General features: G+C 38.1%; 1 protein-coding gene across 1 annotated transcript in view; it reads left to right on the top strand.

The window, feature by feature from the left end:
• Window positions 1–1766: 1766 nt before the first annotated feature.
• rsu1 (Ras suppressor protein 1) overlaps window positions 1767–18995 on the top strand; it is a 71387-nt gene continuing 54158 nt past the window's right edge. The window contains exons 1-3 of the mRNA XM_042399421.1: window positions 1767–1878; window positions 2018–2130; window positions 7223–7273. Of these exons, the coding sequence (XP_042255355.1) occupies window positions 2022–2130; window positions 7223–7273 (160 nt within the window). The 5' untranslated portion in view covers window positions 1767–1878; window positions 2018–2021. The remainder of the gene's footprint in view (window positions 1879–2017; window positions 2131–7222; window positions 7274–18995) is intronic.

The raw sequence follows: 18995 nt of genomic DNA, 5'->3' as shown, positions 1-18995 counted from the left end.
TGCCGATTTGTAGGATGATGCTTTACTTAAGGTACAAGCATGGTAACTAATTTTTTGGTAATTAGCAATTAATAAATAGTTACTAGTTCTGTGTTGCTCAGCAGCTGACTCAGACTTAATCAGAATGACTCATGAAGGAGGTAGTCAGAATGTCTATTCACAGGTATCTGTGAAGTTATAATGAATAATTACTGTAGTATATCCATGTCTGTCCTCCAGTAACTCATCATCAAATATATAATGCTTGATTCAGAGTTATTCAGGAACTATTAATTAGTGAATCGTCAATTATAAAGGTTGTTCCTGATTCATTCCTCACCTGTTTTTCATTTGTTCCTTGTCACTACTCTGTATTCTGCGTGTTCACTCAGAAAAGTGACTACAGGGAGACAACCAAACCCAGTACAAAGTGGATGTTTGCAGTCTTTATATGTAGTCAAAAGGTGAGCAAGATAAACGTGTGTTGTATCCCCCATGTATCCGTTTGTACAGTGCATGGTTGATTTATGGCTCTAGTGTTCTAAAATGAGCCTGTAGCCTGCATTTTTACCCCTTAAACCAAACAGTGTAATTGAAAGTGAGTCTAGGGAACTTAAGTAGTTTAACATGTAGTTTTGTGAACATATTGTGGGAACTCCATGGATGTATAAAGAGAACTTTATACATCCATGGGAAACTCAGGATGGTATTGACAACTATCACTTTAGCTCGATATGTTTGATTGTGAGCATCGTGCGGAATTTAAGGCAACACCACATAGAAAAAGTCCAAACTGTGCATCTGCAGAGTGGCAGCTTGAGAAAACAGCTCTGTAAAATGGTGTTGTTCCAGGGTTATTCAGATTTGCATGAGGACTTTCCTATTACAAGTTTGTGAGTGCGGTGAACTTGTTAGCTCGACCCTGTACGGTCTTATTTTGAAGGTTATGGATTGAAACCGGAAACACATATTGGAGAATGTGCAGTTTTTCAATAAAACTTTATTGCTGTTTTTAGTCTACAAACGAAGCAACAGTGCCATCCAGTGACAATACAACAAACGAGCAACACATGAAATGAGAAAGTTTGAAACAGCTGAACAAATAAATAAATAAAATAAAGAGAAAAAAGGCGAATCTTGGAGTGATACATTTGTAAATGTAAGTTTGCATTTCCAGAAATACATAAGAAGGTGTTTTAATTTGGAGTTAACAGAGTACAGCAGCTCAATAACAAGTAAAACTTAAACTTCACTGGACAACCCTTACGATAAAAGAAATCTATCCCTTAGTTATGTAAAAAATGTTGTATGTCTATATAAATTATTTTATATATCTAACCTATAAAAATGCCTCTATATTATATATTTGTCACACAATTATCCCAGTAGGATACTGGAACAGACTATTGTTTTCAAAGTGTTTCAGCGAACTTCTCCCTATAAAAAGTAGACGGGATGTACAATTTGAATAAACACAAACTAATTTCAGATCGTATGTGTTTTTGCAATAGTAAAACATAAGTTGAATATATTTAAAAGAGTGATATTTTTGTTTCTGCTTGTCAGTCAAACACACAGGACCTTTATACGGAAGCTATGATGATGAATCCAACCGAGAGGAGGAGGGTTCACATGAACTGAATTCTTTCCTTTAAATGGTATCTTTATTTTTGAAAGTGCTCTTTTGTGTTTTTACTACTCAGTATCAGCTTGTTGCAGTTTGGAGGCTGTGGACTTAACACTTGACACGGAAGTGTGGCTATATACATCAAGGAACCGGAAGTATCCTATTATGGTATGGAGTCGCTCACATAAACTTCCGGTAGGGTGTGAGCCTGACGCGAAGACCAGGGTTTCTTAAACAAATCTATTTTCTTTTTCATTCCACTTTTCTAAAAGGTAAGCCTCGTCAGAATTAACCTCCTGTAGATAAAAGAGTGAGTTTGGTTGTGTCGCTCTCTCTTGACGTTTACAATGTGCGATTGACGGTTTTTCTAAACAAACTAAGCGATGGACTTGTTTGGATCCGTGTTTTCAGAAAAATGTCCAAGTCTTTGAAGAAGATTGTGGAGGAGAGTCGGGACAAGAACCTTCCAGAGGTTGAGATGTGTGATAGAGGCATTACGAACATGCTGGATATCCCAGGACTGTGTGAGTCTTCCTTTTCTTACTGTCCACCGCTAAACTGGAAAAAACTTGCCATTGTAGTCGCTGTTACTCTTTAGTTTTAGTTGCATGACGAATCTAGGAAACGTGCCAGAGAACGCAGATACTCTTTTTTCTTTTTCCTTTTTCAATTTAATTGTAATAATGTACAAACAATCTGTCATTCCAGTTCATGCAACAAAATTACAATCTCAATATCAATAGCTACATAGTAAAATAAAATAATAAGAATTTTCGAAAAAGAAGGATTCATTTTGGTGCCAGACTTCTTCAGACAAACATTTCTGCGTAAATTTTACCTACTGACATGCGTTTCTTATTTGTTACAAATTTAAGAAAGTTAAAATAACATTAATTTCCATTAGAAACAACTTAAAAGATGGGGTTGAATTAAGAAATTTAGCTTCAGGGATATGAAATTTCCCTTGTAAATTAAAAAAAGTTAACAATAGTCCATACATTTTTATGTTTACATTCAAAATAACTGATAATATTTTCCCATCAGTGATAATTGCATGTGTTGTATTGCACAATATATAATTCTCAAAGTCTTTCCAAAATGTTTGTGACAAAGAATCTAAAAGGAACAAACCGTGCCTTGTGCCAGTTGATGTCTGTAAAATGGGAGTTCCAAAAATATTTTCCATGTGGGGTTATTTTCCTATTGTAGTATTGCAGAGACTCTCTCTAATATGTCTATTGGTGTATATGTTGCTCATAATATCAGTCCCATTTATATAAAGAGTGAATGCAAATTTAGGAACCTCATGTTGCTTTTTTTATAACTTTTCATTAATTCTAATATATCATTGGGTCTGGATTTTATTACTAAGCTAAATTCTTTAAACGTGATAGTAAATGCTTTCTCCCAAAGAAAAGTTTCATAATTAAGTAGTTGGCCATTAGAATCAAATAAGTCCTTTAAGAAGATGATGTTTTTGTCAACCCAATTTTGTGAAATAAAGTGACTTGTTCCTTTTAGCGATACATTCAGTGTTCCATATGATATTATGTGAATACAAGTTTCCACGCCACAAGAGCTTGTTGATAGAATTTGAATGGTTTTACCAGTAACCTTGCAATACTATAGTTACACAGTAATAAAAAATGGAAGTCCTACTTTTTAATATAGTTTGTGTGGAATGAAATACCAAAATGCTTTTAAACATTATTTTATCCATTTTACCTTAAAGATATTATTCAAGCCCATGAAGTCCAGTAATTCAAAGCCACCCTTTGGATCCAGAAAGCACTGCTTTTTTTAGATGATGGTGCTTATTTTTCCACACAAAGTTTGTAAATATGTTATTAATGTCTTGAGTCATGAACATTGAGGGAAAGGGCTGGTTAGACAAATCTTGAAACCTCTTCAGCTTTAGTCAAAAGAACCCTTCCTAAGATTGATAGATCTTTTTGAAGCCATATTGTTTTAGTGATTTTGGCTGGACCACATCAGCGGAGCCAGCCCTACACACAAGAATGTGAGTGAGTGAGTGAGTGAAGTTGCACCAATGGTCACCTGGCCGAATTTTTATTTCCCCATTAGCAATTTCTCTTTCAAAATGAGTCGGCGTGAACAGTTTTCTATTACGTCCTCAGGGGGCGTTTACAGCAGGTCTACTGACTGCAGCTCATTCCCAAATTTATCGCACATTAGAGCACCCAACAACTGAGCCAGCAGATGCCCTATCTCAGTCTGCACCTGGACTCACACACCATGTGACACCATGCTCCTCCAACTTTTGGAGGAGCATGTGGAGGTGTTGCTGTGGCTGACCCAACATGTGAGGTCCACGGCCTTGTTGCGGGTGGGGAGCGTCATGTTACTCCTCAAAGTGATGTCAGCAGCTCACCCGGTGGTGTGCTGGGGACTGCTGCACATTAGAAACCTCCACCGTTGGTTCTCGCAGCTTTGGCTGCATCCGAACCAGAACAAACAGGGCAAGCTTGCAGAGAGAAAACAGCTTCCTGTGCATTGGGACAAACAGTGTGAGCTTGCAGAGAGAAGACAGTTCTCCGTGCGCTGGGACAAACAGCACAAACTTGCAGAGTAGCAGAGCAAACAGCTCTCTATGTGCTGGAGGCATGAGGGAGAGCACACAGTTAAAGCGCCCTTTTTCTTTTTTGCTGCACTTTTTCTTTTTTTTTTCATAGCTTATAGCAAACTTAGCTTAACATGCTACTTCAATACACTTTAACAACAAATATTACTGGGACCACTGCAGAAAATTGCAGATGAACATTTAATATCCAGGAATTCACATCATAGACACTACCACTGACTATCTCTGTAACAAACCGGCCACAGTTTCGCACATTGACCATACATGGTCCAGCCATATACTAGGTTTTGACCTAGTCTTTTTCAGTTTGGGGAAGAAATGAAGCTGGTTGCGCTCCATGGAGTTCTTACAAATATGAATACCAAGATACTTCATACTACATATTTCTTAACAGGTATATTACATAAAGTTTTTTCCTCTGTCTGATACAAACATAAGATTTATAATAAAACATGCAATAAGAGTAATTCAACCACAATCAGAAACAAAAAAGGTGAAATTTGATATCCTTTATGAACTGATCTCAGAACAGGAAACCTTTTTATAGTGTATGGATACATGACACAACTGTCAATATTCTTATAAAACATTTCAAATGTCAATACAAACTTTTGGAGTGCTTTAAATAAAAAAGCAATGTTCTAAAGTATTGTAAGCCCTGTAAAAGTAAAGAAATACTACAAGAGCATCAGTTTCATGTCCAATAAGTCTTAGAACTTATGTGACCATTGCTCATAAAGCCTGTTTGTGTTTCACCTATGAGCTTGTCGAGACCTTTCTTTAAATGCTTTGCAAATATCAATGAGATGATCTTTTAATCTATGTTTAGGAGCGTAACAGGTCTCCAGTTTTCTATCAATAAATGATCTTAATCAGGTTTGGGGATTAGAGTTATCATACCATGTTTCATAGTTGTCAACATCTCTTTTCCATACATTCATTTATTTGTGGCAGCCCGCCACAATATCAGCATTGACCGCCACATATTGATTTTCTTTTTTTTTTTTTTTAGTATTTAAAATAGGTAGTCTTATTTCATAGTAGAGCTACATACAGCGCATTGATTCTCAGCCCCCTTGCCCCACTCTCTCTTTGTCTCACTCTCTCTCTCATAAACACATTGACAATGGACCCGTTTGTGAATAGCCCCTCCTCTCCATATGCATTCTGAATCAAAACACGATCATGCATGCGAGGAAAGATTGTTGTGTCATCAATACTTAATCGAATGACTGTCACTACACTTATAAACTGAAGTGTCTGCTCTGTGAGTCCACAGCAGCACCAGCGGCAGAGTCGCAGCACAGAGTAGTGGAGTGAGACGTCTGTCCTCCCTCCTGCTCTCTGCTGTAACTGTCTCCCTGGGTGCATGTTTTGAGCAGAAACTTTCCCGCTCTCTGCCTGCTCCAGGTGAATCTCCCTCCGGATGGTGGACAGGTTGTTCTGGGTCTGGTTCTAAGTGGCAGTTGTGTGCACTGCAGACTGGTGTCGGGGCAGCCACACACACACACTGCGAGCTATTCTTTAAAGTAGCTATGCTACTTGTATAACACATTTTAAGTTAGAAAATATATTAAAATACTTTTTTTTAAACCCCTGATGCTCAGGCCTGGCAGGGGGTCAACTTGCAATACACTGGCGGAAACCGTGCAAGTTATCTCTGATAAGTTATGTTCTTAACACAACACTGTCAAAATATAGCTGGGTTAGCTGCACATAGCTGCGTGCTATTTGCAGTGGAGCACCTTATATATGGTATTACTGAATCAATAGATAGAATCTAATTCTGTGGGAAACACTGATTCTTTAAATAATTCCAATAAAGGGCTTTCAGTGATACCCCAAAAATGTAAATAGAATTCAACAGAAAGCTCATCAAAGCCTGTTGACTTCCCCTTTTTCATTTAGTGAATTGCCACTGAGATTTCTAGTTTTGTCATGGATTCACAATTCAGTTTTAAGTGTTCTGAGATAATGGGTGTAAATTCTTTAATTCTTTAATTAACTCAATAAATCTATCACAATCATTGACCTGAGAATTTGACTTATATATATTACTATAAAATGAACCAACATATTTTGAAAATGTCTAAAGGGTTTGAAATTATGTTATTGTTAATTTTAAGGGCAGTAATATTATTTCTTTTGCGGTTTTGTTTCTCTAAAGCAAGGAACTAGCTAAAGTTTCTTTCCCCTAGTTCCAACCATTTTGCTCTGGACTGTATAAAGGCCCCATTAGCCATTTCAACATAAATGTTACCTATGTTCTCCTTCAGTCTTTTCATTTTTATTTCTTCTTCCTCCAAAAGATTATCTTTTATCGTGAATGTCTTTAATTTGTCCATAATACTGATACTGATATTGAACATAATACTTCCCTCATATTGAATTCGAAATATTCCCATTTCTGTGTGTGACTCATTTTGTTGTCATCAAATTTTTTTTTTGCTGTTGTTTTCACCAAATCACAAAATATATCATCATTTAATACATTATCACTTAATTTCCAAACCCCATGTAAATTCCTTCTCTAAATAAATAAAAAATAATAAATAAGGTCTAACGATTGGTTGGTTATTACATATCCATGTGGATAAGCCCTGCTTGAGGGAACAATACAACTAAGTGAAGTGATATATATTATTTCCTATGTAATTCCATTCTCCTGATCAACTGGTTCAGTTGCATGGTCCAAATGTACAATAATCATAATAATAATGCTAATAAGCACCTCCATATTTCTATTTGGATGAAGCTTGTTGTGATTTGAACAAGTTTTCAGTTTGGTAAATGAATAGGTGAAATAGTTCATTCATAAATAAATCTTCTTGTCTTCTTGTTGCTGAAGATAGTTCTTTATGACTCTGGCTGTATGTTTGCGGTTGTCATCATGCTGCAGGACAAATTTAATGATGAATGATCCCCTTAAGACACACTAAACAATAGATTTTTGTTTTCTAAATGAATGAGTTAGTTTCTGTGCTGTGTTGACTTGCTGTTCCATGTCTTTTCAGTCACCCTTTCCAACATCACTCAGCTGGTTCTCAGCCACAACAAGCTCACAGGTAAGCCTCTCCCTCTTTCCTTTGCACTCTCACAGACATCAGCTAAAACTGTCAGACAGCAGTGAGACGAGTTTGTGGACAGGAGCTGTCTCACATGATAATATGTAACTTTTTTTTCACTCACTGCTTTTTGTCTGTAAATGAATATCTAAAAAACCTCGTCATCCAAACTCTAACCCTTATGTGAAATCAATATAACAATGGTAAAACAGTGTTGCAAAAAAGCACAATGGCATGGAAGTGATTATCAGAAATATTCAAATACAAAAAAAAAAAAATTTTACAACCTGTTTGCTCCTGTGATGGCCAAATATTCACATACCACTTTATTAATCACAACTATTTCCACAGTTTAGGAATCAAAGTCATTGTATATCACACATACAGTGGCTTGACAGATATTTTCATTTTGTTCTCAAAAGTCTTATTTATCTGTCATCCTGTTTTTGTGGTACTTATTTATTAAACTAACTCATATAATATTGTGGCAATTTCCCCTCAGAATGCTTTCACAGAAGGGATACATGAAGCAGAAATACATTGACAATATATTATTGGGCTCATGTGAATCACTGTAAATTAATGAACCCTACCAGTGTTTTTGTTTGCTTTGGCTCATCTTCTGCAAATCATGTGTACTTAACATTGCTGTTAACGTTTTTTTTAATACGGGAGTGTTGAAACATCTAAAACAATACATTTTGCTGTGGAAAATGCTTAAAGAGACAATTCACCGCTGTGAATATGATTTCTTAAAACTAGGTCACCTATGTAGTAGAAATGTGCAATTATTTCTTAAAATTGGTAGGGCTGTAGTCTGCTGGTTGACTGGTCGATTAGTTGGTCGATATGCTCTCGTCCGACTAAATTCTCATTGGTCGAATAATCTCTGTGTTGTTTTCATAGGGAGAAAAGTGCTACATCAATAGCTTTCCAGGAGTAATCCATTATTTCCTGCGGCAGAAGGGACAGACTAACAAATTACCTGTGGAAACGGGGGTGTATTCAAAACACCCCCGTTGTTTTCACAACTTTGAACTCGACCAACTTAAAGGAAACTGCTAGGTCCACCTGTACTTAACGTTTACTGAACGTGCTGAACGTTTACTGAATCTGTGTTTCTCCACAATGACACAACGAGCTAGACCAAAAATTTTTTTTTTTGATATTTGGTAATATTGAAATCAATAGCGTTTGGGAGTCTCTGTGCAGCGCTGTTCCGGTACGTGAGTCAACCTCTGTCATTGCCTGGTTGCTTGGTAGCGTGGCTCCGTTCAGGAGTATGTTTGCGTAGCGAGTGGGAAAGAGTGAGGGGCAGAGAAGTGATGGTGGATGTGAGCGGGGTAGAGGAAAAGGTCAGGAGTAAGTTGTCAGTCTGGCAGTAAATGTACAGTACAGACTACAGTGTGTCAGTTAATAAATGCTAAAAAGTCACGTCTGTTGTTTCCCCAAATGCTGGAAAAGTAAAGGGGGTTAGCCCCAAAGTTAGCAACAATGGGTTAGCCTAACCTGAAGACACAAAACAGAGAAATACATAACAGAGAAATGTGTGGCAGCTGAGTTTACTGTGCACTCTGTCCCGTTACACCATGCCCCCCCCCCCCCACGCGCACGCGACTAATCGATTAGTTGAAGATTATGTACGATTTTACTCGACCAAGACTTTCTTTGGTTGAATGCAGAATGCATTGTGCGCAGTCGCATCCAATCAGCTACTGATGGCATGTTTACAGAACGCAGGCTGCAAGTATTATATCTCTTTACTGAGGCTTATTTTTGTTTACAAAATGTTTTTCCTCATCAGTCTGGATATGTTGTACCGGTGTGCAAAGATCATAAAACAAACAACGTGCTGTATGTATGTATATGTGTGTGTGTGTGTGTGTGTGTGTGTATATATATATATATATATATTTTTTTTTTTTTTTCTGTATTTATATATATATATAAATAAATACAGAGTTATATGCAGGTGAGAGATGCTCTGCGCATTTACGCATGAGGCACAGCAGCGTTATTTAAATCTCCGACTCACAGACAGGATCGGTCAGGATCTAATGTTAATTAATGTTCTGTCTTCTACACATCCAATAGGTCAGCTATTACACACACAGTCCAGGTTCTTACAATGAAACTGTTTGGAGTAAAGCAGCCGTCCTCCTGATAAAGCCTGAACTCATTATGTTGAGCAGTGCAGCAAAACTAAAAACTGTGCTTATCAACTAGACAGGACACAAGAGATTATCCAGCAATGCTTAGCTTCTGAAATATTTTTTTAGACAGACAAGCGAAAAATGAATGGTTTCATTTCTACTCAAATTGTTGATTTGATGAGGAAAATGGCTTGGGGAAGGAGAAAAAAAAGGAAAAAACGGGAAGAAGATTATGTTTTTTAATTCACTTGAAAAACAGAAAAACAAAAGAATGCATTTCTTTATCCTATTATCAAACAAGTTGAACACAGCTTTGGATGGAGGGTTCACGGACCAGGGGGCAGCAATGCCCTTCCCATGCCAAGTCTGCCGGAAAATAGAGGACATCAGTTGAGTAAGTGGTCCTTCAGTGTGGCCCAGGACGCATTGTATTTATACTGCTAAATGAATGTGGCCACATGCAGTCCAGACCACCTTTGAATGTGGTCTGAGTGATCGGATCTCAATGCGTCCTCAATGTGTCTTGGGTGCGTTCACACCTGTACTTAGAGCTGTCCACTTGTGAGCAGATCAGCAGATTGTGAGAGATGGATGTTAATACCAGGTGTAAACAGGGCCTTAGTGTGGTATCCAGCTCTTATAATACATCCATGGTCTGACTCCACAGCATAAGTTGTAATAGTTTTGCCACACCTCTGCTCCAACTTTATATTGTAAAGCTAGTAGCTCCGGTGGTCGCTTCCTCCTCCGCAGTCTGTTGTATTCCATAGCACTATATTCAGCCTCATATCATGAAACTAGTTTTCTTCCAAATATGCTGATATTTTAGTATTTGACCTTTTTAGTATTTAAAAGTATATTTTAGTGTCTGCTTTTCCCTATTGCTAGCGTAACATGGTAGACATAATGTTTTGGGAGATCCTCCTTTGACAGTCCTTTAAGGCACCACTACAGAAAATGAGGAAACATAGTTTGTAGCCTAATGCAGATCTCCAAACTCTGCTGGATGTGTCACCCAGTAGACTTTTGCCGGCAAATGAGCAGGGAGCTCTGGGTGCAGGCAACATGGAGGGAAGTTAAACATTGTTCATTTGCATATTCCACCCACATTGTAATGAGTTAGGGTTTCCCTTTAACGATTAAATGATGGTTCAATTTATTCAATTCAATTCAATTCAATTCTAGTCTAGTGTTCACAGACAGCTGATGTCTGTTTCTGCTGTGCATTTAGTCTCTTGTCCAGGGTTCTCGTTATTTAAATTGATGTAGTGTTAACGGTCTGTGGTAAGTTCTTTTCTTCTGGTTTAATGTTCTGACAGGGAGTCCCACTGGGATGCTTCCAGTGGTCCTCATTGGTCATGTTGGTGATGTTTCGCAGCAGGACATCTGCAGAACATCCTCATATAGGTAAAACTTATCATGTGACTGATGCTTTACGCTTATGTGAAGACACCTAAGCCAGCTCTGAGAGAGAGATTCATATAGTCAGAGTATTTAATTACTGTCAGAGACATGTTGTAAATGTGGCAGCTCATGTGCCTCTGTCAAAGTTTTTAATATTCCCCATTGAACAAGAAGTATATTTGTATTGAGTGGACATCTTCAGTAACAGATAGAGTGAAGTGATGTAATGTTGTTTTGCACCAGAAGAGGTCACCACAGACACATCAGCACACTCACACTAACCTTTTGTTATGAAACAACATTTAAAAACCAGATACCCAAATACAGTTCTGATTGTGCATTAATAATATGCCATTATAATATTGAACGTGAATGTGTTAAATAAAAAAAAGTGTCATTAAAAAAATGTTTTTTTCAGAGTGGACATTTTCAAAGATCCTCTCCAGAAATGTTTCATGACGTATAAAAATACTCTTAGCTTTGAATTTATGTCTGATATGTTTTTTTTCTGCAAAAAAATCAATTAACTTGTTAAAAAAATCTGAAACTTTCAACGACTCCTTCTCCTCATTGAAAAATCCAAAATATATGAATATGTAAACAGTGCACATTTCAAAAGTTTAACTGCTAGTCACATCACACACATGTAAGTTTCATACTGGACCATGATTGGCTCCAAACTAGTTGAGATGTCACAAATCTTGGTTTTAGGTACATGCCTTAAACTGAAAGGTGCGCACAGAGAAACTTTACTCCTTTAGCAGATTGAATGTGAAAACAACCACCTCTGAACATAAATCATTCTGCACAGTGAAGAGAACAAGAAGCAAAACATGTTTTTGAGTGAAGGGGGGCTTTAAACTTATTTTTCCTCTCTTGCTTCCCCTAATCTTTGGGAAAGCAGAACAGCAACAATAAACATCTTTTAGGTAACATCATTTCGCTTGTTCTTCAGTCAATTTCATGTATTGTCAGTGGTCAGAGACATTTTCCTATCAGTATAGATATTTTGATAAGACAGTGTAAAAGTAATATGTTTATTATTATAAAACCCTGGGATCAGTTCTTAATAGAAACTTGCATGTAGTTTCTGCTGCGCTCGGAAAATTGATGTCTTATGTTTATTGTGTTGACTGGTAATGACAGAGAAGGTTCATTTAATTACAGAAGACAAAGAGACAAAATGTTTTTGACTATCTGTCCATCAGTGTCAAGGTTGGATGGCTGAAAACATTTATCTTCTGTGAAGGACTTGCAGAAAACTTCAGATAACGGCCATCATTACACCACATACAATATTTTTTTCTTTAAATAAAATTTGTATTTGAGATGCAGCTTTCCATCTGTGCTTGCTAAAACAGTAACATGTTCACTATCTGGAAGATGTGTTTGTGTGGGTGCTGTTTTCTAATCTGCTGCTGGAGATGGATAGATTACATACATCTCACTCTGCTGGGTTATTTATAGCCCAGATCAGACAGAAGAAATGAGGATAACATAATTGCCGTAGTTACCCACCTGCAGGCACTCTCAAGGAACACTCAGTTCCTTGAGAGTGCCTTCCTTGAGGTAACTCTCCGCTGTCCCACTCTACCAGCAGCCTGTGAACGCAGCAGGAAATATCACAGTGTACTTAGTGCAGTCTCTTACTCTCCTTGATTTTATCCAATATGAATTGGTGATCCTACAAATGCAGCTGCATTGTGTCAGATAGGATGGAGGTGATGTTGCTGCTGCATGAAGGCAGTCAAGAGTTATAGTGACATGTGGAAAGTCTTCCATTAGAAGGACTGCCACCACTGACAGGTGCTAACATGCCTGCACTATGGTCATCACACTCATTGCAGGTGACCATTTCCCATCACACCCAAATGTCACCTGTCATGTCTGTGTGTGTCTGTGTAGGGCTGCAGTGGTTTTCTTCCTCAAACATACCAACATACAGACAGATAATCCAGGAGCTCCTCAGGAGTCTATGGACTACAGGACCGGGGAGCCTATATGGAAATTAATATCATATATTGTATGGAAGACCTTATAAATACTGTAGGTTTGTCTATCTGGACAGGAGTTTGTGGTATCCTGTTAATTGAGCTCTGTTCAGTGTTCACTGTTCACAGAGAGAGGCCTGTCATCTTTACAGATTGGATGTCCTCAGCTCATCTGCAACTCTGGTTTGGGGCCAGACAATGCATTTTGAAATGATGAACTGAAAATTATTACCTTAATTGATATGCACTACAAATACTAAAATAAAAAATAATGATATTAATGATGTCTACAGTGATAAATGTTAGTGGATGAAGTGAGGAGAGTTGCTTTATATCAAAAACGTTTGGTGGACTTTTTCCATTCGCTGTTGATTGAAGACTTGCGCCAATAAGAAATTTCAGGGTCCATAACAATAACTGATAATTATCCGTTTGTTATAGCCAATATGATGCAATAACCAATAATTTTATTATTACAAATGCAAAAGTGTGATGACAATTAATATATATTTTTAATTTGACAAGTTTATTTTTCTAATACAACATCAATGTTTAGAGCATTCACCATGCCTACAATAAAGAATACATTTATTTATTGTTAAGTTTTTTTTGTCACAATTATTAATATGTAGTCTATTTAACATCAGACCTGATCTCCTTTTTGACAAGACCCTTAGATTACTTTTCATATTGTTGAATTGATTAATGGTTACCTTAAGCTCTCAGACTCCACTATTTAGAAAGGCTGCAGGTCTTTTACAGTGAACTGGTTAACAGCTCTGTGGCATCATTCATGCCCTGCTCTGTCCTCCTCTCTCTGCTTCTGCTGGTCAGAGACTCACTGTTGTAGGTAGAGAGGAAAAGCTGCTGATCACAGCCTGAAGTCTACAAGAATTCAACTGCTTTTCAGATACTTAGTCACTTAGACTCAATCCTTACATACAATTTTACGTTTGTTTTGTGCTTGTTCAGTTTTCTATTAGCATAACGAGCTCCATATGGCTATTAAACATATCTGCAGTGAATGAGAGGGGAGCAGGTATTGGGCTTTTTTCCTATCTTTATTCAAGAGCGTGGTCTTTCAATTTGAGAGCATGATTTATTGATTCCACGTTCAGATTTTGTAATTTGCTCCCTCAAACCCTGCCCTTGCAGTTAAATTGCTCCTGCTTGTGCTTAAGTTTGCTCTACTTCTGCTCAAACTGTATGCTTGCACTCAGATATATTACTGCTTGCACAGATTTCCTACTTCATCTTCAGCCCTTCTCTCAGCACTCAGGCTTTCTGATTTCTGCTCTGCTCTCAGATTGTTTTGTGCAACATTGTCAACATTCCCCAACCAGTAGAATGTCAGGTGTAGTGTTGACCAATGAAATGATCCCTGCCTCCTTGCAGGCACATTCGCTTAACTTCTTAGAGCGTCCCATATGGATAGTTACTCTTTAACCGGATTCATCCACTCCTGCCCTCCAGGGCTTTATTAAATGTACTTCTCTTGCTTTCTTTATGACTTTTTGAATAAAAGGCAAGTTAATATATATACCAGTGTCTGTACTTTTTCTCTTATTATAATAGCTACATATAAGAGTAGCCATAAAGCACAGTGGCCTCCCGTCGGTGTGCTGGAGGAGAAAACGACATCACCTTCATGACTCGAGAGTGGGAGTCTAGCGGATTGCCAAAGTCAATGACCTTGAGTAACTTTTTTATTTTAATGGTGCTATTACTTCCTTCAAATTGGCTAAGTTGTGGCACAAGAATACATCCATTGATAATATTCTTGGTTTTCAAGCTTTGTATTTTTATGTGAACTCTGATGAAGCTGGAGCAGGAAATCTGTGCAAGCAACAATATATTTGAGTGGAAGCATACAGTCTGAGCAGAAGCAGAGCAAATCTAAGTGCAAGCAGGGGCTATTTTAAGTGTGAGGGCAGGGTTTGAGGGAATGAATTACAAAATCTGAACGTGAAATCAATAAATCATGTTCTCAAATTGAAAGACTATGCTCTTGAATAGGTAGGAAAAAGCCCCATAAGGGGGATAAATAAATTGCTCATACTATCTCCATCTCCGTTAGTGGTGAATTTTGTTGCGACATTGAGCAGTCACTGTCAACTCAAGTAAAGTATAACCTAAATTCTGTGTCAACATATAGATGATTTAATTTGTGAATTTAAGTAAAGCCATTGCTTCCCTGTTAATGATCTTTTGATTTGATCCTGAATTGTGAAGCACTTTGTGAAGTCTGTTTCAATTTGAGCTCTGTAGATTAATTTGCTCAAACGTAAAGCCAAATCAAGACAAGTTTTACCTGTAGATGAACCAGTCAGATGAATGATGAATCAGCATTTTGTGTTTTCTAATAACTGTAAGTCACTCTTAGTGCTGTGTTTACAACATTTACCAAGGTCAACAACCTTTTAACAGCTTAAGATAACATCATGTTAATAGAGTTGTTGTTCAGTGTTAGTACGTGTATTAAAATATTTATTTAGACACAGGTGTAAGTCAGACCTTATCAGTTTTTTCTGCCTCCTGCTTTGAATTTGTTCATGTCTCTCCATCACCTGACACCTGGACTGCTTATGTGTTTCTCTTTTCTCCTTAAACTTTGTCTTTAAATCTTGAATCAGTTGCACCTTCTTCCTTCTTGAATCAGTTCTTTACTTTCTCCTTGTTTTTCTTTCAGTGCCATTAATGTTACATCATGCGTTTCTTCCTCACTTCTGTCTCCCCTCCTACTTCATTCACTCACTCTGAAAATGTAAAAACCCTTCCTTTTTAAAAGTCAGAGCATGAAGCAGAACTTTAGCTTGTATGGTGTTAATTACAGTATTTGTGGACAAGTACACAGTGGGTATGTATAAGAAGTCAAGCTATCCAAACTATCAAGCTACATTAACATTACTGTAATGTAAAGCAGCAGTACCAGATAAACTGGACAGTTAAAACTACACTAATGTCAATTTTAAAAACTTAAGTTCCACTGCAGAGCTTTTCTAGCTACTTATTTTGTTGTATTTTGTCTAACAGATTATTACTGATGCTGCACATGTTAATGTCATATGATCCTCTGAACTCTGATTCATTTGTCTGTCCCATGAAAGCGGCTCTAGTCTGCCTGCTAGCTTCAACACAGAGGGTTTTAAACACCTGTGTAGCAGGAATCTGTAGTGGTTTGTTGATCTGTTTTACATTAACAGCCGTCTCCATGTCTCATACAAGGATACAATGTTCAAACAGAAAACAAAATGAGTGATGGCAGAAGCTACAACAGAAACTGTGGTAGGCAGCCAGTCTGAGCTAGCAGCTGTGAAGTGCTATTCTGCTAGTATAGTTTACATTTGTTTTTATTTGTTTCTTTCAGCTGGGGTGGGGGTAAGGCTTTGGTAGGGGAAACACTGCACATAACGTGAAGACGCACGTGTTTGTTTCTTTTGTTTTTTCTTGTTCATGACTTTTAATGTTCAAATTTACCCACTCTGGTGAGGCAACTAAATCTCTCTTCCACTTGCCCTACAAAAAAATCTTAATGTTGAGCCCTGCCTGAGGGAATCAATCTTTTCATTTTCGAACAATTTTATGATAATTTATTATTTTAAATGTAACTTTATTTAACTCACCTGTTCTGTCATGTCAATAACGGGCCATGGGGCAATTTTTAAAAGCTGTCATTCCATGAGCAAATATCTGAATTTATTGTGGATAGCTGTTAATCAAAATGCCTAGATTTGCCTGGGTTGGAACATCAATTATTTTACTTAAATTTCAGGATGTAGATCATTGTTTTTTATAGGCTATCTTTTGTGAAGCCCACTGACTCACTGATTACATGACTCAAGTTGTGGACACACCTGCACATGGCACAGGCATATACTGTACTGCACATAATGGTATTATCCACATCATGGTTGTGAATAAGCGGTCAGCAGGTTAATGACAGGACCGCAAGTGGCAGCCCCCAATAAAGTCTCTGCCTGTAGTCTCCTCTCAGTGTCAGGTGTTTAGTGCAGTGTCAGCAGTGACTGTTTTTTATGTAAGGGGCACATTGGCTGTCAGTATGACAGACTTTTAACAGTAGATCAGGCATCTGAAACCTCTTCCACTGCTCTAGGCGCCTGAGGTCTCCACTGGTTCCAGGGTTGTGGACTTGAGTCACATGACCTGGACTCATGTCATGAATTTGATGACGTTGAACTTGAATGGACAAAATCAAGGTGCTATGTGTCCTAGACGCTAATCACTACAACAGACTGACTACTGAAACTGCTCTCACCAAGGTAGTCAGCAAAAGTAGTGTGAGCAGCATGTCAGCACAACAGTAGCAGCAGCTAGTGTTTTATCTGTGTGTCTGCACCATAGACTGTAAAAATAATGGACATAACCACTGTGACGTCACCAAGTGGTTTGTGGACTCCTGTTTTGAATCCTCGAATTTGGCATTTTGACTGTCACCACCTTGGTTTTTTGGAGCCAGATGATAAGAAGTGACCATATTTGGACAAGAGTTTGGACTTGGGGAGGAGCTCCCCAGGGTCCAACTAGAGCACTCCAGGCACTGCTGTGGTAGCAACTTGTCAATCACAAGGTAGCCACACCCTAAAGCATACCCTGCTTTAACTCCATGCATGAACATCAGGCTGTATTGAAGAAGAGACCATGCATGACACCATAAACTCATTAGGAAACTGTTTACTGAGGTAATAAATCAAGTGAGAAGTAGGGTCAGACTTCAATACAAACAATCCTTTCTCCTGGTTCAAATGACCCCAGAGGTCATTTATGCTTTTAGTTCAGGCCACAATTCAGTTATTGGTCAGATATGGTCTCTCAGGAAGTCTATTCAATCTCCATTTTGTCACAGTGTTTAAGTTTTCGATAATGTCCTGCTAACAGACACCCAATAGGCAAAGAGCTCAGTTCGGGGTCCAGGGAACAGGCATTCTCCATGTCTCTCGGTTTGAAATTAAAGAAAGGCTGTTATACCCATACATTATCCGTGAATCATTGAAGATGTCCTACAGTGTGATGGGTTCACAGCTGTGCAGATGATGACATCTGTACAGCTTGATGAAATCTGAGTTGTGGTTCGGCAGGTAGATTGGGTCGTCCACTAATCGGTAGATCAGTGGTTTGATCCCTGACTTCTCCAGTCCGCAAGGCGACATGTCTTTGGGCTAGATACTGAACCCCCAATTACTCCCAAAGGCTGTGCCATCAGCATGTGAGTGTAAATATCCTGATGAGTGTATGAATCAGTGAATGTTGACATGTAGTGTAAAGTGCTTTGAGTGCTCAGAAGACTAGAAAGGTGCTATATAAATGCAGTCCATTTACCATTTTTACAATAATATAACATGTAGTGTCTATGGGTGGGATAGGGTGCGTGTCAGTAGGGGTCCCAGGCCTTGTTGATGAAACCAGATTCCCCTTAAAATTTATTGTGTGACTTGAAATGGAGGTGTACACAACTTCTATGTGTGCTGTCCAAGTACACAGCTGTAAGCATCATTTGAGTCTAATTTTTCAGGGATTAAGTAATAGGTTAACAACTTACAACTTTTCTGCAGCAATGGAAGTATGTTAAATATTGAAAGTTGATGCAAACAAGTCCTACAGTTTCCCAACTTTTATTGATTACTACAAACATTCTGTCTGTGTAAGAGCTGGATCCAGAGTTTACCTGCACAGAGTGACTGGCAGCCTGGACCCAAAGGGTTGTCACAGCATCCTGCAGAGCCATGCAGTACCCTCTGGTCTACAGCTAGCTGGTCAGGTATTCACCCTTCAGCAAGATAATGATCCAAAACAAACCTCCAGGCTGTCAGAACTACCTTAGAAGAAAAGAACAAGACATAAGACAGACATCAAATCATGGAACCAGCACAGTCATTGAGCTGGTTTGGGATGAACTGGACAGAAGGGGGAAAGCAAGGCAACCTACTAGTGCAACACATTTGTGGGAAGTTCTTCAACAGTGTTGTGAAGAACTTTCCCAACAATATTTGATTTCCATTGTAGAAAGAATGTCACAAGTGTACTTGGCTGTTATATCTGCAAAAGGTGGCTACTTTGATGAGTTAAAAATTCAGTTTTTTTTCCACGAGTTATTTAAAAAAAATCTCCAATTATTGATTTGTTCAATGCTTTAATTTCAGAGTGCATTGAGATGGT

This window comes from Thunnus maccoyii, chromosome 21 (genome assembly GCF_910596095.1).
Source record: "Thunnus maccoyii chromosome 21, fThuMac1.1, whole genome shotgun sequence".
In the NCBI taxonomy this organism is placed as follows: Eukaryota; Metazoa; Chordata; class Actinopteri; order Scombriformes; family Scombridae; genus Thunnus; species Thunnus maccoyii.
Note: the sequence above shows the minus strand (reverse complement) of the source record. Positions and strands in the feature narration are given on the sequence as shown.